Source organism: Triturus cristatus, chromosome 9, assembly GCF_964204655.1.
Source record: "Triturus cristatus chromosome 9, aTriCri1.1, whole genome shotgun sequence".
Lineage (NCBI taxonomy): Eukaryota > Metazoa > Chordata > Amphibia > Caudata > Salamandridae > Triturus > Triturus cristatus.
In genome coordinates this window covers 879,163,934-879,189,240 of record NC_140592.1, presented here as the reverse complement: position 1 = coordinate 879,189,240, position 25,307 = coordinate 879,163,934, and the positions used below count along the sequence as shown (strand labels likewise).

Below are 25,307 nucleotides of genomic sequence, written 5' to 3'. Positions count from 1 at the left end.
CTACTGCACTGTTCCTGCAGCAGATGCATAAATAGAGTTTACTGATAAACACGTCTTGCTGTCGTAACCCAAAGTTACCTCTAAATAAAAAAAAAACTAAATGGGTCTTGTAGACAGTCTTGCTCGCAGAAGGGAGGAGAGCATACCTGATTTCAAAGACATCTTGTAAGTAGTGGAAACATGTTTTTTGAAGGTGTATTCACCTCTTTCACTGGCTTAGAAGTGAATCTAGCATGAGTTCAGACACTGTGTTTTTTTGTTTTGTACAGAGTCCAGTGTCCTGTTGTGATCTATATTGTCTTTTGAAGTCCTTGAATTGACAAGTTTAGTATTGATAAGAAAGCTGCAGGGCATTCTATTTTTGGGTTATTTTCTATGGTACCTTTCCTACAGCGGATACATAAATGGAGTTTAACTACGAACATGTCTGTATACTATTTAATTTAATTTCAACTCAACTCCATGGTGTTTTAAAAGAAACCAAACTTGCCTTCAAATCAGAAAATAATTAAATGCGTCTTGTAGGAGTTTACACTGCAAGGTTGGGCTCCTATGACTTTTGAGCACCGTTAATGTATTACTTTGGCTGGGCAACTTATGTGTATTGATTTGACTGGGTAACTTACTGTTTGTGAATTGGCTTCAGCTGTTTGCATTGGCTCCTGTGCTTCAAACTTATACCTTTTGTTGTACTAAAATGACTAAACCTGTCTGATGTATTTCTTAGTCTGCAGAATGTATGTCTTGACTAATTTCTTTCACTCCATGCTAGCATTGACAGGAACCACACAATAATACTCTTTTATTGTTTCAAATTCTCAGATGGTCGTTAGTTCAGTATTAATCTACTTACCAAGCCTTATTGCCTCTGTCTGTCTTGTGAGCACAACCTCTGTGCCTAATAGGAAACCCCAACTGAGTCTTGAAGCGCGGGTTTTTTCTATTCTCAGTCTATATTGGCATCTAATGCCTTTGCATCTCGATATATTCCATTTGCTGGTTTTGTTTAGGTTTTCAACAGATCCTATGATACTTCTTTTACAAAGTAGATAACATGGCTTTCATTCGTGAATCATTTATGCAGAAAATTATACCGACTAGTAATATGTTTTACAATTTTCTGAAGGACAGTTTTTTGGTGCATTTGTTCTGATGTACAGGGCATTTAGATCGTTTGTGTTGGTGCACATAGATCTCTGAGTAGATTTACGGTGGGCTAAATATCATCTATCTACTTTGCCCAAATTACAACATTCTTCTCGTCCTTAAATAAAACTAAAGTATCAAAGAGAAATGAAGGAAAAATAAAGCTGAGGATTTATGGTCGGTTCATACTGTCAAGCTGTGTGTGCTTCCTAGAAGATTTATGAAAAAGGCATGTAAAGACCTTAAGTGGAACCGTCCACAAATGGGTTAATGTCACTGTGAAGGAACATACATGTAAACGCTAGGTAAGGCGAACATCTTTCCGTTTTTTAAAAGGTAATTGAACCACATCAGGTATCTGTTTATAGGGACTTGGAAACGTCACCCACAGTTATGCCATGCTTCATCATCTGGTTACTTTCTCACTAGGGTCAGATATGCCATCTGTCAGTGTTACAGTTGGGAGGATGTTTGCTGAACTCTCAATCTTTCCCATTTTGGTTGTTTGTGGAAATAAGAACATCAACCAAACTCTATTCAGGACTGTGTTGCAAAAAGGTACTACCTTCTCGCAAAATATCCAGCACTGCCACCCAAATGAACTGTGTGCACAGTCGATTTCCTGTAGCCCACCATGTCAATTTTCCACTTCATAGAAGTGAGAATATCCTAAACTCACATCCTCCATTTGAACATTTGTCTTGGATTATATGTACGAGTCCATACATGGCTCTCTGTATGCTAGAAATACTTCTGAACTTTGCCATGAGGATTACAGATATAAATGTGCTCCTGTTTGTACGCTAATAGTGCAACTATTTACGGTTTTGCAAAATCAGCACTGTTTTGTTCCATTTGCAGTTTTGTTAATGTCTTCATCAAATGCCTGGGAAGATGACATTATGTATTTGCTGGCCTTGCTCGTAGTTCTCGGTCTTAGAAATTGAAGTAATGCATTCAACAGATGTGGCATCCTTATTGACCAAACCAGGAAAACTAAATGGACACTTGTCACCTGGCTTGTGCACTTTTCGTGCTGTCTGAAAATGTTGAGTAGGGAGCACATGCTGTGATTCTTGTGGTGCCGCCATTTAGTACAAGCTTCAAACTACTTCTGCCTTTCTTGCAAGATGGATCATGAGTTTTTCAGTGTTTTACATTCTCAACCTTTACTGAGAGAAACTATTTTGATTTCATAATTTGTTTGTAGTCTTTTGCTCGCCACCAACTGGTATTCTGTGTTTCTCAACCTGTTTCAGTCTACTATGAGCTCTTTCTCTACTTTCCAGTTGGAAGTATTGAATAGCCAAAGAAATACAAATGTGACCTCAGAATATCTCAATTTAATGCTGTGATGTTGGGCTGAAAACATGATGCAGAGTTGCTACATACATTATTGCCTTTGAACAAACGGTGCCAAATACACTCTTTCTAGGTCCCCTGTTGGTATGTAGTCATCCAATACGTCATGTTGCTGCTTGCCCCACCTGAAATGTCTGTCAATTGTATAAAGGGTATGCATAGGGTTCACCAGGAATCAAGCAATGATATTTGTAAATCATATATTAATAATGCTGCAGGAACAATATGGATGTGTATATTCCTTTTCTATCTCTGAAGACTACAACATATTAATTTACTATAGCTCAGGGTCTTTCAGCTTCGTGGCTTCTGTTTTGAAGCACCCTATTATTTTCGTATGTGTTCTTATAGTAGGAGTTTCACACTATCCAGCCCACTGTTTCACCTTTGTTCTGCAAAGGCACTATCACGTGTGCCCAACTGAAATATGTTCTGTAATCCACCAGTGATCAGTGATTTTATAAACTGGTTTTTTTTATTAAAAAAAAGTTTGACAAGAAACAATTCTTTTAGGGATGGACGAGCAAGGTTAGAAGGTACCTTAACCCATTAATCTGTTCTAATATTCAAATGTTTACGTTTAACATTGCTTTCTCCTCTGTTGTGTATGTGCATTGATTGTTACTGATATCCTGATATATTTTTGAACAGTGCTTAATTTGAAGAATTAAAAAAAAAAGACGATGCCCATAGCTCCATAAGAAGCTGACAGGCGGTGCCACTAAATGTTGACATGTCAAATACCAAGGCTGCTAGGCTTGACTCTGCCACGTGCCTCTTTAATCCACTACCAGACACTCCCTACCAATTTGTGTTGCTCCTGCAGGAACCTGCTTTTTCCCTTTGGTGACAGTTTTTCAGGCTTTCTCTTCTTTCCCCCTTGTTTGTTTTGCTCTCTCTAGCTCTCGATCAATGTCTGGTGAGAAAAAATGATTGCCAGTAGCCCCACCGGGAATTCTGGCTGAAATTAGGCACTGTTTCTGGAGTCCAGAGGGGAATGTACACATTTGCAAAGCAAATTATTATTTTTTGTTAACTTTCCAAATGATGTTATCACTCATTTATGAGATTATATTTAGGTGGACTACCCTAAAGCAGTTTTCATTAAATTGTTTTGGATTTCCTTCCCATTTCTAAGGATGCTCTGTATTAAATAAAAGGGTAGCAGCCACCCTCATACATGTATAAAGTGTATCCTGATTGACAAAGATTTTCTCTGCAGCTAAGGCAAAGGACGAGCAGCTCAGTTTCACTCTTGCCATTGTATACTTTTTTCAAAGATATTTGCACTAAATAAAATCTGATGATGAGGAAAGATATGAGGGCTTGATTACCAGTTCGGCCCATGGTGGTGGTCCCACCACTGCCGCATTGCCCGACCACTCGTTGTGTTATGATTGCGGCAGTTGGACCGCCACTGGACTGCTACGACTGCCAGGGATCCAGAATCCTGTGGCGTTCGCACAGTGATCAGTGGCAGAAATATGCTGGTGGTGCTGCAGCGTTATCACCGAGCATATTACGAGTTGCCTCACCACCATCCTTCTCATAGCGGTGAGCCCACCATGAAAAGGGTGGTGGTGAGCTAACTAGGGGGGCCCTAATAAGGCCCCCTGCCGCCTGAGAGCCAAGGGGGTGCATGCAGGGGACACATGTACTACCCCCCTGTATTTGCACCCCCGCTTCCTGAACTGTGTGGCATGTATGCCACACCATGCAGGAAGGTGCAGTCAGCATTCTGACTGCAGCAGTCTGCATTATAGGATCTTCTATAAGCCTTGCAGACCGCAGCAACACCGCCCTCCAGACCAGGGTTTAACGCCTGATCTGGTGGGCGGTCGCACCACAGGTTTGGTGGTCCTACAGCGGACGGTGGAGGACCACTGCTGCTGTAGGACCGCCAAACTCATAATCAGGCTCTAAGTTCGGATGTGCAAATAGAATTCACAAAATGTTGCTTTGTTCACAACTGCCATTGACGTTCTCCTGGCATATCCAGATTTCCCTTGTGAGAATTTTTGTGAATAAGATGGCTGATGGAAATCACAAACATCTGATTTGCACCAGAGGAAATCTTAGTGAATTGGGTTCCAAGCGTTGTGTTCCATTACAAGCGCAAATAGTAGCCAATGTTTTGTGTGCCTTATGAAAGTCATGTGATGTGGAGTCGTGGCTTTTACCAAAAGATGTGGTGTTGTGATAACATAAGGAATGAAAATATATTACAATAAATAGCAATGATTTGGTTTGACATGCATATTGAACTTCTTTATTTCTTATACACGTAGAAGGAAAGCAGCATCACAAACGGATAAGCCAGGTGACAAAAAGGAGGAGGAAAGCCAAATTGTAAGTAATCGAAATAGTGCTTGAAGTGCAAATACAATTAAAAGTAGATTGATTGGTAATACAGGTGTGTCATCCAAAGTTTGTTTCATTGAGCTTTGCTCAAGCAAAACGTCAATATTCCCCCTTCCAACCTGCATGTCGTTTTACCACAAAACATTTCCTTTTTTTGATCCTCCAGTCTTAGATTTTTGGAGCTCATTGACCTTTTCCTGTTAGAATTATTTTCAGCAATGGTTCAAATCCAGACAAGATCTAAATAGGTTAGATATGGAGACTCCAAATATACTGCAGTGCTAATATATAACCAGTGGTCTGTGAGGGGGTTTGTATAGTGGACCTGTGAAACAATTGATAATCGTATGAATACAGTGTATAAAATTTAAAGATTTAGGTCACATTTTCACATCCTGATCTTATCTCCGGATTGTAGAGCTCTACTGCTCTGTCTTTTCCTGAAACATTTGGTCACACAGAAAGAACTCAGAGGTGGCAATCAAAAACAGGACCAAATACAAGGACATCCATGTATATTTGTAGAGTTAAGGGCCTCAGGACATAGCTTCCTTGGGGTATTCACATGATGGAGAGACATGGTTTCCTTTTGACCAGTTTGTCACTACCTCATAGGTGACTGGGGCTCTTATATTCACATACATTGTAAACAATTTGCAATATATATTCGATGAAATGTTCATCCCAAATTTAGTGATGTTAGTTTTCTGAGTTCTCTTCTATTCACCAGCAATTGAGTATATTCAAACTCGTATTTGCTATTGGCACTGGGAGGGGGGGAGGGGGGTGCAGCTCAAGTTCAGTCAAAGAGCCAGGTCTTCAGGTCTTGAGGTTCTTCCTGAAGGTGTGCAGATTGGGGGAGCGTCTGATGTTGACTGGGAGCTCGTTCCAGGCTTTGGCTGCGACATAGGAGAAGGCTCTACCGCCTGCTCTGGTTCTGTGAATGTGTGGGGTCTCTGCCATGGCGAAGTCGGCGGAGCGGAAGTTCCTTTTGGGTACGTGGAAGGAGAATCTCTCGTTGAGGTATTTGGGTCTGATGTTGTGGAGGGATTTGTTGGCGTGGGTGAGTAGCTTGAAGGTTCCACTCTTCTCGACGGGGAGCCAATGGAGGTCTCGTAGGTGTTGGGTCGTGTGTTTGTGTAGTGGGGTTCCGAGGACGAGTCTGGCTGTGGTGTTCTGGATGGTTTGGAGCTTGTGTAGGAGAGTTCTGTTGATTCCGGCGTGAAAGCCCGGGGCCTGCCACCTGTCTGGGACACTGGTTTTGATGAATGTGGGAGTGCCCGTGAGGCACCCCCAGCATCCTGGGGACCGCCACCTCCCAAGGGCAAATATTAAATAAATGCGGTGTGATCAAATCTGCCCCCTCCCCTCTTTTAAATTAATTATTTCAATGGCTGAGCCGTGGGGCCGAAATTGGGCCAGGGAGGAGTGGCACATGCCCCCTCTCCCCCATTCTGTTGTGGCTGGAGCTCAGGGTATGGGGATCCGAGGCAGAAATTAGCCCAGGGAGGGGACCATGTGGCCCCCTCATTTAATTATGGCTGGGTCCCAAGGGATGGGGTCCCCGGAGCTGAAATCAGCCCTGGGGCTCCCCTCCCCATTCAACTGTGGCCTGACCACCCACACACCCGCTCACAGACCCACTTACTCACCCATAGACCCACTGAGACACTCATGCACCCACTCACAGACCCACTCAGAGACTCACACACATCCAGTGAGACACCTTTGCATCCACTCACACTCCCACTAAACACTCACGCCCCCTGACAGGCCCATTGAGACACTCACTCACACACCCACTGAGACACTCATGCATTCACTCACACACTCACTCTCAAAAGTTATAAGTTACACTTAGGAAGTAAAATTAAAAAACCTTAGAAATTCACTTAAAAAACAAAGGTTACAAGGACGTTATAGTTAGAAAATAGAATTTTTTAAAAAGTAGAATGAAAAACAAAGGTTGAAGATATATATTCACTGAAAAAAAACAAAGGTTACAGAGACATTCTAGTTAGGTTCACATTTCACTCGTACAAAACCAGAGAAATTCAGCAGTTATAGTTACCTGAGCTAACTATAACTTACGCCCCAGCAATGCACGGCTCATGATGTCACATATTAATTCACTCATGGCATGGTCAGTGACATCACTGTTGATATCATCCACAGAACCACTCAGATGCCAACTCACACCCCTAAAGAACCTTTCATACACCCACACAACCCCACACATACCCCTTCACAGACCCATACCAGTAGTCACACAACCAATCCCTCATTCATAGAGCCACTCACACATCCGCTCACTCCTACAGCCACTCAGACACCTACTAACTCACCCATACAGCCACTCATGCACACACTCACTTACCACTACAGCTACTCATGCAACCAGTCATGTAAACATACAGACACTTATACACCCACTCATACACCCTTACAGCCTCTCTCACACCCACACAATCACCCATACAGAAACGTACACAGCCACTCACTCACCCATCCATACAGCCACTCACTCATACATACAATCACTCACACATCCACAGAACCACTTACATACCCATTCACACATCCACACAAACACATGCACTCACTCACCCTTACAGCTGCTCACACACATTCATTCTCCAATGCAGCCACTCACACCCACTCACTTACCTATACACAGACTCAAACAGCTACTCAGTCACCCATACAGCCACTCACACCCATATGCAGCCACCCAGACAGCCACTACCTCACCCATACAGCCACTAACACACCCACTCACTATCCAATATAGCCACTCACTCACCCATACAGCTACTCACATAACCCCACATACATACAGCCACTCAGATATCCACTCACACACTGATACAGTCACACAGCCACTCAGATGAGATATGTTAGAAATAGTATGGCTAATTACTAGTACAGAAAGAATAGTAATTCAACTTATGCTGTAGCTTAGTATATATCTTTTAGTCTCAAATATGGTTACGAAAAGTTTACACTCATGGGATGATGTCATCAGTGATGTCACTCACCATGTCATGAGTATTGTAATATGTGAGGCCATAAGCAGTGCATTGCGGGGGGCTTAAGTTATAGTTAGCTCAGGTAACTATAACTGATGAATTTCACTGGTTTTGTACGAGTTAAATTAGAACCTAACTAGGACATCTCTGTAACCTTTGTTTTTTTCAGTGAATATACAAAAAAGAAGCAGAGAACTCTGGGTAGTGCCCATGTTTAGGTGGAGAGCAGCTCCTTTATAGAGCACCTTACAACACCAGTGACACTGAATCTGCTCCCCTAAAATGTCTGTTTTTCTAGCAAAGCTGAGCTAGAAAGGGACAAAGTCTTTTGCCATTTCTACAGCAAAGCCTTTAAGCTTAGGATTAGCACAGTGCCATCCCTGCTGAGCTGTAAAATGACAAAAGCCTTTTACCACTCCAGGCAAAGTATTACAGCTTTGTATTGATAAAATATCATCCAAGCCATCCTGGAAAGAATAAAAGCAACCCCTGACAGGTGTTTCGCGGTTATTATAGTTCTTTAGAGAGGTTTATCTTTGTCCAGACACAAGGGAGCACCCAGTATAAGGCAAAACAATTCTCTTTCAGATTTAGAGTGCTGCATTAATTATGAAAAAAAGAAGCAGCGAACTCAAGGTAGTTACCAAGTTTAGGAAGAGACCAGCTCCTGTATAGAGCACCCTAAAACACCAGAGCCACTAAGCGACACTCTGAATCTGCTCGCTTCAAATATCTGTTTTTCTAGCAAAGTTTTTAAGCATAGGATTAGCACAGTGCCATCCATGCCGAGCTAGAAAAGGACAAAGTCTTTTGCCATTTCTAAGGCAAAGACTTTGAGCATAGAATTTGCACAGTGACATCCACGCCGAGCTGTGTGTGTGTGTGTGTGTGTGTAAATACACCATATATATATATATATACTAATAGCCTTTTTCCAGTGGTAGATTTTGATTTGCCTGTAACCTTTTACCTCGTACACCAATTTACACCAAATTTGGCAATTGAATTGTGTAGTCAGCTATTGAGTTGACATGTTAATTATTGTGTGGTTCTGCAAAAAGATTTAGGGGTTGAAAATGTCTATTTCCCATTTTACAACTCATAGGAAATTTTGCTTACACCTACAGCAAAAAACACTAAACGAATTACACCTAACTTGGTGTGAAAATACAACTTTACAAAGAAAACATGCTTTTGTTAGTTTACCTTAAATCCCTTCTATAGTTTTTGAGATATAAGCATTTAGAAAAGGTGTCCGGTGAGCTTTACACACACTTTTGTACGTGTCTGCCATTTAAAATTGCCATTTTAAAATGCACGAATTCTGTTAGTCACATTGGAATATCTTACATGCGATTTACTGATGAAGGGGGATTTATTTTTTCTTTGTCACTTTAGAAATTTCATGATAAACTTTCTCTAGAAAATTGTGTTTATGTGGCTGCCATTGAGTAAATAGCAAATAAAGGTACCAATTTGTAGAAAGTCACCATTTACTTTAAAATCACAGTTTTTACAGTCAAAAAATGGAAAACAATATTTGCTAAAATATGATAAGACCTCCAGCTGCACACCGCCACAGATGTTTGGACGAGGGCCTGGTTATATGCCAGGTCCTGCTACACAATGCCAAGGGCATGCACACCAGGCGTATGCTACCTAAGGACAGGTTGGACAGAGGGCCTAGCCATAGACTGGGATTTGTAACCAGCTCGCAGTGAGCACAGCCTGCAGGCAGGTTGGGTGTAGGGCATGGTCTTTGCACACTGTGCAGTGGCTATCCTGAATTTTCTGAGCATTTTCTATTTCTGATAAAAGAGTATATGTAGGGGTTCTATTTATTTTAGGGGTCTATCTAACACATCATCTTGTTCAGGGTAAACCACCTCTTATGTTCTATCTTCTTCAGAAGTCCCTCTTAGGGATTTTCGATTGTTTCCAATAAGTAGTGTGGTTCACGGTAAGGTTGAACACGTTGGTAATGCAGCTGTCATCTTAATTTGACTCGTGTTTGCCAATTCCACCTTAGACATGGGCCTAGATTTGCTAAGGGCTGCACGGTGTTCATAAGACACTACACCGTTTTGCACTGTGCCAATAGCGTTTTTAAAGTAAATCTATCCAACTGGAGGAGCACACACAAGCAACATTAGTAAATAACTCCCAAAGTTTTGAATGGCTCTGGGGAATGCCCTCTCTTGTGAAAAAAGTGCTTAGTATTATTCCTAGATTATCAAACTTGTTTCTCAGTATGTTCCTGAGTCATCCCATGTGCATCATAGTCCGTCAGTTTCCCGGTCTGCTTGTATTTGATTGTAGATATTTAGATATGTCACCCCTAGCACATAGGTGTATTGGTGCCCTATACATAGTAACAGGAATGGAAAACAACCTTTACAACGTAGTCATTACATCGCACTGCCTTTACATAGCAGTCATTACATCGCAACATCCTTTACATCGCATGTCATTACAACGCAGCCATTACATCGCATGTCACTACAACTCATGTCATTACAATGCATGTCACTACAACGCAGGCATTACACCGCAAGTCATTACAATGCATACCATTACAACGCATAGTACCCTTACACTATTCAACACTTACCCTACTGTTGCACTCACTGGAGTTAGAATAGTAATGTTCACCCCTAGACTATCCAACACTTACCCTACTTGTGCACTCACTGGAGTTAGAATAGTAATTATTACCCATGTACTATCCAACACTTACCTTAAATGCGATATAATGGTATGCATTGTAATGGTATGCGTTGTAAAGGTATAATGTGATGTAGTAATGGAATGCGTTGTAAAGGTAGTTTCTGAAAATGCGATGTAATGGCATGCGGTGTAAAAGAATGCATTGTAAAGGATGTTGCGATGTAAAAACTGCGGTGTAAAGGCATGCATTGTAAATGTATGCGTTGTAACGTCATACATTCAACAGGAATACATGCTTCACACAGAAATTCATACGCATTTGGGGATGTGAACTAAATCTCGATTTGGTGCCTGCATTTCCCCAACAACGCCAGCATTACTACCATACACTGGCTTAAGTATACCACTCTATTAAACAAATTGCAGCTGTGGTCGTAGGAGCTGCCTCCTCTCAAACTGTGAAGCAATCTGAGAAACTCCAGGCACAATAGGCTAAAGCATTTCACAATTTACAAAATGGCCCCTTCTAGGCTGATACTTACTGGCTCAGGCCACCTTTTCCTTCTGCAATGTAGAGAATTCAAACACGTCGATGGGGCAATGGGCACTCCCTTACACTTTCAGAAATCAGAAACAGTGGGCCCTAAACAAACCCTGAAAGCAGGCCTTCTAGACCACCCGTCGGAAACCAGGAACAACCAATAAAGGGAGAAATCTGCCTTTTAATCCTACTTTACATTATTATGGTGCCGACGGAGCATCACACCAGTATTGGACAAGTGCACTGACACCAAGTTATGGAGCCTGCTCAGCCATGCTTCAAGGTTTTGTCACTGTTCAGAGACAGAGTAAATAACAGGAGTTGGGTTTCAGGAGAAAATGTTTTATTTTGTGTTTTATGAAGGGGGGAGGTTAGGTTGTGTTAAGGGAAGGTAGAGATGTGTTTTTATAGATTTGTTATTTAATTTTGGACATAGCTTCTTTACATCGGGCATTGATGTCTCCCATCATAAGGACAACATCAACGATCAAACTGTTTTACACCGTGTTGGGTAGGAATATTGCTGGTGCCCATGGTGACGCATCTGCATAATGGAGCATAGTCCTCTGTCAACAGAGATAATACCTTCTTCAAGGGATAATGAGTTGTTACCCTTCACTACCGGCCCTTCCAGGCGTGGCTTTCAAAAAATACGACTAAATGATCCACTGAACTGGGTGCCTGCACTCCCCTGGATGGCTTTAGAAAACAGGGTTTTTAGGTCCAATCCTCCAAAATTTGAGTGATAAGTATGATAATTGGCCACTACACATCCTTTCATTCTGGGCCCTATTCTGATCTTTGTCAAGACATATTTCAGAAATTCCCAACTCACTCTGTCGAACGCATTTGCAGTGTCAAGTAGCACTAGAAGAGTTAAAATACCCTTCAATTTAACCCTTTCAATCGAGAGTCCCACTCTGTGTATTCTGTCATGGCCCTAACAGCCCTCTATGAAGCCCACCTGGTCTGCTCTGACCATCTGAGGGAATCACCTTATCTAATCTATTAGTGAGCATTTTGGTAAAGATTCTAACATCAGAATTTAAGACTGCAATCTGGTAGTAGGATGTGCACTCCTCTGGGGTTTTCCCTTCCTTTGGTATGAGGGCAATTTCTGCACAGCTCATTATTAGGGTGACACCCACATGTTCCGTAAAGTTGTTAAATAATTGTTCCAGAGAATGCAGTGGTTGGTATGTATTGTCCCTGAGGGATGCCATCTCGACCAGGGGTCTTATGAGGTTTAGAGATTTTACGGCCTGCAACATCTCTTCATTTTCTAAAGGCTTATCCAACTACTGCACCCATGGTTGCTCTATTGTACCATCACACTTCCAAATTTGTAAATGTCCCCCATTTCCGCCATGGTCTCCCCCATAAAGGTTTTGGTAGAATTGGTCAAACACTAGCCTGTTGTCTGCTTCGTCTGTGGTGAGTTTCCCTTTTGCGGTTATGACTCTTGCTATGTTGTCTTAGGTTTGCTGAGCCAGCAGTCTCAATGGAATGAGTTTATCTGCTTTATTTCCTTTCTGACAGAAATATTGCTTTAGGTGAAGTAGGGACATGTAGATGGGCTCGGAGGCAATTCAGATATTGCGCACCTTCATAAACTGATTTTGATTGTGTTTCTGCTCTTGGTCAACATGTTGCCCTTGCAGTTTGTGCTCTGTCAGCCTGCCAACCCTGGGCATTTTGTGTTGATTCGCTATTGCTACCCCTCCCACTGTTACATTAAAGGTGTCCCAGTGGTTATGTAGTGTGTATTAGTGGAGACATTCCCCACTAGGTAGTTAGAAATGGTATCCCTAATTTCTTCCCGATTTATCAGTTTTTTTAATAAGGCCTATGTGTATCTTCCATGTGGGTGAGATTTTTGACAGCTTCCTACCTTTCCGATCCAGATCAATGGAGGAATGATCTGGTGTGGTGCACCCCACCATTCTAACGTCCTCCAGTTCATCTAGGACACTGTGTAATAAAATAGGCTAATTTACTAAGGACTGCTGAGAAGAATGAATAATCTTTGACTCCCTAAATGGCTATTTTCCAGGCACTGCACAACCACCCTGTCTTTAAGTCTCTTTGAGAATGCTTCGGTATACCTATTGGCCTACTCAGATCTGTCCAGTGTTGGGTCACCAAGCTAAATTTAGGTCTCAGCCCATGATCAAATTTTCACTCTACCATCCCATGTAATTCTGAACGAAGTTCAGCAAAAATCCTCTTGCAATGAATTTGGGTGGTATATATTGATAAATGTATATCAATTAGCTTTGTGCCCCTGAGATCTATTTTACAATCAGCAAGATTACAATTGGTCTCTGTTACCTACCTACCCAATGAAATAAACAGAACTATAAACCTGTTTAACCCAGTACTCAAAACTGGGGTAAGACTATTTATAGATGGTGTATGTACCATAACAGTATATACATGTATTGTCAAGGTACATTGATGTGGAGTTAGGAATAATAAATCTAACCTTACAAGTCTATACTTATCTGCACAATATTGTGGTAGTTGTAATTTAGGTCACAATATGTTTGCACATCCGGGTTTTTATTGTTTGCTAATACTAACTAAAATGTTGTAACGCAATCCTTACTACTAATATAATCAAATTCAGTGTCAGAAGCAATTACTTTTGGCGCAGTCTATGGGTGACCCCGGAAGTGGCAGTTTATAGAGCGGAATTAAAACAGATATTGAGTTTTCCAGGAGCCGCAAAAATCCCTTGGTTCATTCATATATAAAAACAATGTAGTAGGCTGGGGAAAACCAAGCCTGTGGGGTAATCCAGAGGAAGCGTGTTTTGCAATCTCACGTTCAGAAGTGGTAAAAGCCTTCCTAATGAGTAAGCTAGCAGAGGTGCAAGGCAGTCCGTCCACAGGATACTTGATGGTTACATTTTTATCCCTGAAAGACGAGTATTTATTTAAACCTTTTTTAGATAACATTTATCCATTCCTGGCAAGAAAATTATATGTCCAGTTCAGAATGAGCACCTTGCCGCTCCGTGTTTTTTCCTGCAAATGGTCAAACACGTTCCTGCGAGAGTGTCCAGCCTGTAATTGGGAGGAAGAGTCGGAGCTTCATGTCATCCTTTTTTGCCCTGCCTACAAACTAGCAATGAAGCACTAGCTTGTCCCACTGGGTAGGAATTTAGGGTTTGTAGAGAGGCATTTCGAGTTTTAAAGTATGACACCTGCAAGCCCATTGTTTTTGCTGTATCTCGATTCTTGACCTCAATGTGGCGTAGGCGCTGGACCTTTGTACATATGCCAGCACAATAACAATCAGAACATTGTCCCTGATTTTTTAGGGTTTCTTAATTCATTTTTAAATTGTTATTATTGCTTTTAACCTTAAAATCAATCAAGTTTTATTGTTTTAACTGTGTAAATTACTTGTTCCTATTTTGGCTACAACACAACTATAATGAACCACCACTATATGACTATCCTATGAATTTTTAATGTTGCCTAAAATAACTGTATCCTTATTTCCTCTATTGAAGGGTCTTACCTGGTGCTTACTTTTTTAAGTTATTGCCTCTTGTTTTGTACTCACCTTGCACATGTATTTTAACGAGCTTAATGGACTTAGTTATGTGTCAGTGTTGATCTCTCTCTTCCATGTGAAATACCAAGGTGATGTAACTGCATTTTTGCAGAAAGGACAGGCTATTTTTTTTAACTATTTCAAACTGTAATGTAGTGTCTATTGTTAGTATACTTTTTATGGTCGCACAGACCGAAATAATGTTTTTCTGAACTTAACTGAATTACTTTTCAGAACCAGTAGAATAGATTTTGACTTTTGATAATGAATGTTTCCTCAAGTGCACTAATCACTCTGTGTTCTCCATTCCTGTCAAATGTATACAATCCTACACTATTTATTACATATAGAATAAACAAGTGGAAAATACCATGTAAATAAGTTAAAGTTTTCCTATTCCATAAAAAGTACATTCGAGTTGAATCGCTCATTCAAAGACAACAAAATGTTAGCCACAATCCTCAACACAATGAGTATTCTCAGAATTAATACAAACTACAGAACTCCAGGTACTGACTTTTTAGGTAGAGTCTGTGTCAGCATGTGGTCTCGCTTGCGAAACTTTCTTTTTTTGTAAAATGAGCTTGCAAACCACCCATTGCTTACCATTTGTATGCATGGTTGTCGCTCTAATTTGCTGCATTCTAATTGGACAGCGCTTGCCATGTGTCACTTCCTTTGTTTCGGTGGTGCATGGACCAAGCACAGATTAAGTTTAATTAGTGCCCATCTACTGCTTGCTTTGTGGTTCAGGTAATATTTATTTAAATAAAAAAAATTACAAAGCATTGACGTGATCATCTCTGCCCGCGTCAAAACACTTTTTAAAAAAACTTTCTCCCCACCTACCCACATCCTGTTTCTTCTCCCACCTACACTCATATCCCTTTATTCTCCTTCTCCCAACTGAAACGTTGGCTGTTTCATAGCGGTTCGGTATTTTTTTTTTTTTTCCGATAATGGGATGAGCGGAGGGGTGCTGGAAGAAATGAGTGATTTTCAGATAGTAGTTGTTCATATTTATTTCTGCCCCTGGGAATGCAGGCTTTGCTATATAGCTGTAAGGAGGGTATCAGTCCGGCAAAGCAAAAACATTCCTGCGATCCCTCCCACTTAAATAGGCTATCACCTTCAATGCTTTTAACAAACCTGGAAACAAGAGCTGCTGTACAGCTGAATATAGTCACCCCTGTTGATGTTGAGGCCTGCAAAAGGCAGTATGGAAACAGTTCAACACTTCAAAGTGTGACAGCAGCAGCAGCCTCTGCAGAGCCGCACAGGAGAAAGCTCTGCACACACTGGTGAGTACATGATGGGTTTCCATAGCTTTGTAAAGAAAGATGACCAATATGCTTCAATCCAGTTGCAGGCAGTGCCACTCCTTGTATAACAATGCAGGCATTGAGCTGTAGAGGTGGGCGAGCCTATCAATTTGCAGGGATGGCCGAGTCATAGCTGTGCCAATGGTCTGGTTCGGAATTTAGAGTCGGTGCACGAGTTGAGCCCTGAAAACGTTTGCTATGTAAATCCCTGTTTTTGACCCAGATTATAATAGTGCAACATTATAGTCTATTAAATCAAGCACAAAAGGTTTTGGTACAACTGGTATTCTGAAATCACATATTTGAAAGTGGTTTCATACATGACAATGGAGGGGAAAAAAGAGTTTTGGTTAACTAAAATATTGGCCTAGATCACACAAATTAAGAAGTGAAGCTGTGGTTTATCCATGTTTTCTGGTTTCACTTTTTACAAATCAGCCAGGAAATGGCTACCTATCCTTATGTTTTTTTTACCTCTTTGTGCCTTTTTTTTGTTTTTATATAGTGTGAACTCGACCCAGATTCAAAATTACTGAGCTTTTTATGCGCACTAGTTACATTATAGAAGGCCACATTCATGGCTTACAGGCATGGACATATGAAGTGATTTGCCCGGAATCATAGGATGCTGTGTCAACGCCAAGACTCAAACCAGATTACCCAGTTTCATAGGCGGCAGCACTGCCATAACGCGCCACATGGGCTGAGGGAGGGAGGTAGGGCCCCAGCCTGGGTAGAGGGAGAAGCCAAAAGAAAGCTTGGCTTGTATGGGCTTGAGGTTCCAACAGAACCTAAAGCAGAGCCAGGCTTCAGGCTCGAGCTGGGGATCCGCATGGTTTGTTGCTGTGAATGAGTCTCCACCAGTTCGCCCCCTTGTTTAGTTAGCCATGCACCTAACAGTCTTGTGGGTAGAGCCAGAGCTGCCAACTTTGGAACTGGGGAATCAGGCTTCAGTCTCCGAGTCGGCTGAACATGTTGTGATTCTGGGCAAATCACTTAATCTCCCCGTGCCTCCCAAAAAAATGAATGCGTCCTTGTGTAATGTAACTAGTGCACATGTAAGCGCTCCAGTACCTTAGGGTCGAGTTTTTCGGTATATAAAACTGAAGTTTGTGTTATGACGGGTGTTTGTCCATTCGCTGTATGGATCATGACACTATGAATCTTCAGATACTGTTGATAAACTGGATAGCGTAGCCAGGTGACGCTGCCGCCCCAGAAACCTCAGCGCGCCAGGAGGCCGCTACAAAGCACAGCCCGGGGCCGAGTCCTGGTGGGTCACTATCCTTTGGGGCACCTACCTGCCAGCAGACGTGGCGTCGGAGTGCATCATTTCCAGGGTCCAGCGCCGGCCGGGCTAGGCTCCGCCCCCGACCGAAGCTCCGCCCCCTGACCGGACTACAACGCCCAGCAGCCCCGCAGCTCCCAGCCAGGTGACGCTGCCGCCCCAGAAACCTCAGCGCGCCAGGAGGCCGCTACAAAGCACAGCCCAGGGCCGAGTCCTGGTGGGTCACTATCCTTTGGGGCACCTACCTGCCAGCAGACGTGGCGTCGGAGTGCATCATTTCCAGGGTCCAGCGCCGGCCAGGCTAGGCTCCGCCCCCCGACCGAAGCTCCGCCCCCCGACCGGACTACAACGCCCAGCAGCCCCGCAGCTCCCAGCCAGGTGACGCTGCCGCCCCAGAAACCTCAGCGCGCCAGGAGGCCGCTACAAAGCACAGCCCGGGGCCCAGTCCTGGTGGGTCACTATCCTTTGGGGCACCTACCTGCCAGCAGACGTGGCGTCGGAGTGCATCATTTCCAGGGTCCAGCGCCGGCCGGGCTAGGCTCCGCTCCCCCGACCGAAGCTCCGCCCCCTGACCGGACTACAACGCCCAGCAGCCCCGCAGCTCCCAGCCAGGTGACGCTGCCGCCCCAGAAACCTCAGCGCGCCAGGAGGCCGCTACAAAGCACAGCCCGGGGCCGAGTCCTGGTGGGTCACTATCCTTTGGGGCACCTACCTGCCAGCAGACGTGGCGTCGGAGTGCATCATTTCCAGGGTCCAGCGCCGGCCGGGCTAGGCTCCGCCCCCCGACCGAAGCTCTGCCCCCTGACCGGACTACAACGCCCAGCAGCCCCGCAGCTCCCAGCCAGGTGACGCTGCCGCCCCAGAAACCTCAGCGCGCCAGGAGGCCGCTACAAAGCACAGCCCGGTCCCTCGTCCCGCGAGGACGCGCGCGGGACACGCCGGGAGAAGCCCGGGACAAGGGCTGGACCGTCTGAGGCCGTCTGGGGCCAGAGGAGGCCGGGACGGGCCACCCCCTTTGCTTTTCTTCACTAGTATTTGTTTGCGGATGAAGCCGACCGTGACTTGTGGGGTGCAGGTAGCATATTGTCTTGGTATTTAAGTTGTTAGGCTTATGATAGGTACAAGTGGAAGCAGGGTTGGTGGGGGGCAAACGGCTACCATACAACGCGGGACGGGGTGCAGGAGTGGACTGAAGGAGGGTGCTTTCCTCTCCCCATTACATCTCGAAGGGTAGGACAAATAGGCGCTCGACATATGGCAGGTAAAACTGGGACACGCTCGAAAAGGGCAAAGTTGTCATCGCCATCTGCACCTCAGGCGCATAATTCACTCATCCGCTCACCATGTCCTGTTATTATGCAGCCTACAGCAATTGATCTCATGCTTAAAAGAGCATTAGGGGTGGTATCGAGTGAAATCGAGCGCACAGAAAGGCGCCTCTCCACACACGTAGCTCCTGATTCTGCTAGAGTCTCCTTTGATGATGACCAGGAGGTCATGCTAATTGCACCGCCTACACCACCAGAGACAAGCGAGCAGGATATCCCTTGTGCCCAACCGCCTATTTGCATGACCAGGGAGACCAGAGGCACAATTAAAAGCGCCACCACATTAAAGAAAAAGAAAGGCTGCCTCAGGAAGCAGAAGCCCAAAAAAATGATAGATAGCCCCTCTCACCCTTTGACTCACCCTTCGATTAGTATGAATGCTGGGGTAGAGCGAGCAGTACAGACATACTCCCCCTCAGAGCCTCCAACATGGCTGTCGCAAATTACATCGGATTTACAGGCCCAATTAGAAATCTTTATTGTAAACCAGTTAAAACCATTGATAAGCCGGTTGGATAGGATTATGAATGAATTAAAAAATAGAGAGAAAAAATCTGGTATTGGAGGGGATTTCAGGAGCCCGCCCACTACCCCAGCCATCAATGTATCCCCACATAGGGAGACGAACAACAGTACTAAAGGGGTCGTTCACACAACAACTGCGCAGATTCACAAAGCCCCGGTCTCGTACCCGCAAGGGCAGCAGGTCACAGATTTTAGTGATAGAGGTATAGACACTACTACTAAATTAGGTGCACATCAACAGGAAAGGCTACCCCAACCGTCCGCGGTTCCCATAACGCGATCAGCACATCACATAGAGAGGGTAGCAGCACCTAACCCCAATGTTGTACTGCCCACAATAAATTTGCCACCGGAGTCATGTCCCCTTGTAGTGGTGTTCGCTGGGACCCCGGAATTAAAGCCCGGTCAGAGCGAAACACACCAGGAGTTAAAAAATAAACTTACCCACTGGTTGACTCTAAACAGACCATTACCACCCAATCTGGATGGGGAAATTTTACTGGTCAGGAGAGTGAACTGGATAGGACACACAAATAAAAATATGGAAGGCAATTGTATTATTGCCAATTTTAGGGACAGAGGGGTGGTTAAACACATTATCAGATATGGACCTTCTGATCGACCGAGTGATATAAAGCCGCTGCCTCTTAGTTACTTTTATCCAAGACACCAGGAAACTTTCGAAGGGCAGTGTGTAACATGGAGAAGAGGGGAGGGTTCACACTCCCTCCAAAATAGGGCCCCATATGATACCCGAAGACTGGTAGGAATCAGAGAAGAGGCATACCCAGGTTGGGCTAATAGATTTAACCCATTAAGATCCCTAGATGAAAATGACTGACTAATGCCCCTGTACACCTCGCCAAAACAGGATGCCACTAACATAGATATTGCTCGGGAGACCCTGGTAGGGGGAGGTTTAGATAATAGAGGGAGGATATTGGCTACTCCTCTTCCAGCTAAGGAGGTTAGGCAGGCACACCTAGAGGTGTGTAGGCGTAGGAGTTTATTACGTACCCAGGAAGCCCCTAATCACTCGCCGAGGGGATGCCCACACACACCCTCAGGATTAGGAGTTTTAGTCCCACATTCAACACAACAGGGCAATAATTCTCAGAAGTTATGTCATAACGCTAAAATTGGGTTACTTAATAACTCTCAAGGGATGTCTGGGACAGGGCCAGTTAATAGAGTGGAAGAGGGACTGAGAATAATCTCATGGAACATAGCTGGCCTGGCAGGTAAATTTGAGAATGTGGACTGGCAACAATATATGGCCCACTTCCACATAATTTGCCTGCAAGAAACCTGGGTCACAGAAAATTCCCAATTCCACATTGCAGGATACAAATGTTTTTCTATACCAGCACAAAAAACCTCCTCAGGTCGTGCCAAAGGAGGCCTGTCAATATATGTTGACTTAAAAATAGAAGGCACCTGGTCCAGTGTGGATTGGTTCGCTTGGAATATCCAAGCCTTAAGGCTTAGGAACAAAGGGTCAAGGCTAGTGTTGTTCAATGTGTACAACACTGGCCCCTCAGGAAATAACAGCCCCATTTTGGGTGAACTAGATTGTAGATTGAGCCCAGAGCTGGCACTCGCTAATGGCGCTGCGACCCCACTGACAATAGTAGTGGGTGATCTGAATTGTCATTTATGCCCCCTATTGTTCCCTATTAACGCTAATTGGTCAAATTGCCCAGTGGAAAAAGGCCCTCACTTTAGCCACTCACTGAATGGTGCAGAATTAGGAAAGCTCCTCTCTTCTCACGACTTGGAGCATACGATTGACTTAATTCCACTGGGGCAAGATGGCACTCTCCCACCCACCTTTAAAGGCAGAGGGTGCTCTTCCTATATTGATTACATTTTTGTCCCCAGATGCTTAAAGCATCGTATTATCACAGCGGGAATCGAGTGGAGTCCCTTTAGCGACCATAACCCCCTGGTTATGGAGTTTTTCTACCTGTCTAAACGGAAGTTGACCCCACCTGAGGATATTGCCGAGAGAGTAACGGACCAAGGCAGAAGACTCAGGTGGGCGAAATTAGATGGTGAAAGATTTTACCGGTCCTTAATGGATAAAGGTAAACCATGTATTGATAAATGTTTAGACCTTTCAGTAGAGGGGGCCAACTTAACTCAAGCTTTTGGCCAATTCACCAAACTGGTGGATGGATTGTTGCGGACCAAGGCTCCAGTAAAGACCAACTCAAATCGCCCGAAATGGTTTGATGGGGACTGTACACGAGCCCTGAGGGATTTAAAAAAAGCCCTCAGTAGTAAACCTAGGGACCTACTAAAAGTCCACATGTGCAGTCTAAATTATAAGAAGGAACTCAAAAGAAGGAAAGCTGCGCTGCAGGGGGAACAGTGGGCGGCCTTGAGGGAGGCTTCTGAAAAAAGGGATATAACGGAATTCTGGAAAATAATAAATACCCCTTGTTTTCAAGATAAAAATTCACCCTCGGCTGCCACAAACATGCTACCGGAACAGTGGAAAGTGCACTTTGAAGGCCTGTATAACCATGGGGAGGTGGTTAGTACAGAGGAGAGGAGGGTGGCCATGCAGGGACAGTCCCTAGAGTTCACTCTGGAAGAAATAGTTCTGGGCATAGAGGGATTAACTAAAAATAAAGCCCCGGGACCTGACGGAACCCCCCGGACCTGTTTTTGAGTAAGGTGGATTTATGGGCCCCCATTTTAACCAGAGTAATAAATGCTGCTATTGTGGTGGGCTTGCCTAGGTCTTGGTCATCGGCTATTATTGTACCGATTTTTAAAAAGGGTAACAGAGATAACCCCCAATGTTATCGCCCAATTTCCTTGATAGATGTGCCTGCTAAAATCTTAGGAAGAGTCATTCTGAACCGACTGATTGACTGGGCCGAGGATAATAATATTATCTCGGATGTACAGTATGGCTTTCGGTCGGGTAGGTCCACTAGTGACCAATGCCTGAACCTGTATTTGCTGGTCGCCAAATATACAAAATCCAGTAAAGAAACCATTTACTTGGGATTCATGGATTTGGCTGCGGCATTTGACCATGTAAACAGGAACAAGCTATGGGCAATGTTGAGCCATCTAGGGGTCGACCCAGGTATAATAAGCACTCTGAGGGAATTGCACAGAGAGACTTCTGCCAAAGTGCGTTATAACATGGATGGGGGGTTAACTGATTCCTTTAAATGCACTAGTGGTGTTAGGCAGGGTTGCATACTGGCCCCTTTTTTATTTTCCATATATATAAATGGTTTAGAAAAGTTTTTAATTAATCTAAAAACAGATTGCCCAAGGGTAGGAACACGCAACATCCCGGTTCTGCTGTATGCAGATGACGCGGTTCTTTTAGCGCGCACCCCCAAAAGCCTGCAGATTTTAATTGACGGGTTTGTTGAATTCATGGGTGCGCTAGACCTGTCTGTCAATTTAAAAAAATCTTATGTGATGACAGCAGGCCACAAACCACGGTCCAGCTTTACTTACAAAATCGGGAATCACACGCTAGACAGGGTGCAATCCTTTTCATACCTAGGCGTGCTGTTTGATGAGTCCCTGAAATTTGCCCCACTGGTACAGGAAAGGTGCGGCAAATTGGCGGCATCAATTGGGGCAATAGCAGGTTACGGGAGGAGAGTCAGGCGTTGGTCCCCGGAACAATCAATGAACCTGTATGGCTCTATGTGCTGCCCCAAAGTCATGTATGGCTCGGAAGTATGGGGTTTTATAAATCTTGACCCATTGCAAAGGGAAGAAAATAAAATTCTCCGCTCAATTTTAAAAGTCCCCAACTGCACACCTGCTTTCATTGCACAAAGAGAACTAGGACGACCCTATCTAGAGGACCTGATTAAGTTTAGACCAATCCTGGCGTGGCTAAAAATTTGGTGTAACCCGGATGCTGCTCTAAGCAGACAGATTCTAACAGATTGCCTAGGGAGGGATAAAAGTCTAAATATCCCATGGTTGAACTATGTGAAATCCAGCCTGGATAGTATGGGTCGTAATGATTTATATTTAAACCCGTTAAGGATCACCCCACAGGACAAGCAGACCCTTAAGAGAAACTTTTGGGACCAAAGATCTCTTGTCAGATCTACAGTGGAAGGGGTTAAACCCTCAGTGATCACTTACAGCAGACTTGAAACCAATGATGGGATCGAACCTTACCTCTGTGTTGTGTATAATGCCCAAGAAAGGTTTTTATTGTCACGTTTTAGGCTCAATTTTTTACCATTCTTATTAGCTGAACCAGCTGGTTTTAGTTACTCAATTGAGCAGAAGGGTGCCTGCGGCTGCGACAATAAGTCTCCGCAGGACACCCTTCATTTTGTACTTCTATGTCCTTGGTATGCAATCCCAAGACGTAGATTTTTAAAGGAAATTTTAAAAAAGTCTAAGTTTACTCGTGCTAAAGATGCACTGATTTTTTTACAGAGGGCCAGTGATCCATTAACTCTATGCTCTGTTATTAGCTTTCTGAAATTTGCACTAAGACTTAAGGTAACCAGAGGATAGCTCTACTAAAGAATTTTATAGGATTCCCCACTTGTCACTCAGATTATGTTTTTGTGATGCCTGTATAGTGAAAAATGAATTACTCTATGTTTACAGTATCAGTCATTGTTCTTGTATAATGATTTAATATTTTCTTAAACTGTATATAAATGTACTCTTTTATGATGGTTTTTAACCACCGAATAAAGAACTATTCATTGGATAGCGTAATTAGTTTGAGTTATTACCAACTGTGAGGTAATACAGGGGCTACATTTATATTCAGTCTGCAAACTCCGCACATTTACCTCAAATCACAGCAGCTACACTCCACAAACCAGCTACCATTCCGATCATAGGTTGTACTAGCTCTGCCTTAACAGTATACAGAGCTCTGCTGCCTTTGTTAGATTTACGCCTTATATATACTAGGCCTGTGCGGAAGTGACGAAAAAAAATCCGCGGAGTTCCACAAGCGGGGAACTACTATTCGCGCTGATTTTCCTGCCGCTAGGGTGGAAATTCTACCTGAGCGGCATCTCGCTCTCACCAACTTACTGTTGGCGAGTGAGGAAAAAAACTCTGCTCCATAGCGCGTAGTGCAGAACACTCCGCGAATGGAGAGGAGTTCACCACCTAGGCCTAATACATACCACGTAAATACAACTTCTTTACTTAACGAAGGCTAACATAAGATCCCCCCACTGAAAGCAAGACTTTGTGCTGTGCCAATATGGCTTAACAAAAGTGTTGCCCTTGCCAAAGGGAGCTGTCCATAATCTGCAGTAATGCATTTCAATGTCATTGAGGTAGCGTAGGGTGTTAATGCTTCCCCTGACTAGCATCACAACCATTCAACCATACAAACATTTGCAAAGCCAGTAGGTCTACAAGTGGCAGCCAAAGTGCGAGACCTATTAACTTTGCCAATGATTGTTTAATACATGCAATAAAGACGAAAAGTGGTGTATGTCCAGCTACAGGCTAATAGAATTGTCAAGAAAATGCAGAAATTACGTCATTTCAGTTTTTCATATTTAATTCAGAAGTTAATGGTTTCCTCTGGGGTTGACTCAAGTAACCAAAATATTTCTGAAAATCTAGGCAAACTGGAAACAAGTACTTTGCATCAATCTTCTGTAAGACTTACTACTGACCGTGTTGAGGTTCACTTTTCACTTCTTACAGGTTAATTTTCAACATAAGACACTTTATACACTTAACATGAGCTCCACTTGGTGGTCATTTTGTACTTGATTTATCATACTGATACATCCCAGTCCTGTTGCAAAAGAAAGTTCTTGCCAATAAATTAAGTCAACTTTTTACATTTTTCACTGATCGTATTATACGATCTCACAGATCCTCAGAGAAACACAAGTAGCTCAGAATCTATATTCCTCCCACCTGGAGACCACTCTTTGCTTCAAGTTGTCAGACCTTTTCTCGTACTCTCCTTCTCGAATGTATAGAGCTAACATTTTGCCAAACATCCAAAAGTTTTCACATTGCCTTGATTAAAGTGATATTCTGTGTGATAGGTAACTGTTCAATTCATCTCACGAGTTGCATTATTTGTACCTTTAGTGCTCTCTTTGTGTTCCCAGCATACAATTTGCCACATTCACAAGTTATTTCCTGTGCTGTAAATGTAGTGCTACAGTTAGAAAACAA

General features: G+C 43.4%; 1 protein-coding gene across 24 annotated transcripts in view; it reads left to right on the top strand.

Annotated features, from left to right (window-relative positions):
• Positions 1–25,307, top strand: part of EVL (Enah/Vasp-like) — a 546,687-nt gene that overhangs the window by 486,235 nt on the left and 35,145 nt on the right. For all 24 annotated transcript variants that reach the window (XM_085626391.1, XM_085626388.1, XM_085626384.1 and 21 more), the window contains one exon: positions 4,797–4,857. In XM_085626391.1, the coding sequence (XP_085482517.1) occupies positions 4,797–4,857 (61 nt within the window). The remainder of the gene's footprint in view (positions 1–4,796; positions 4,858–25,307) is intronic.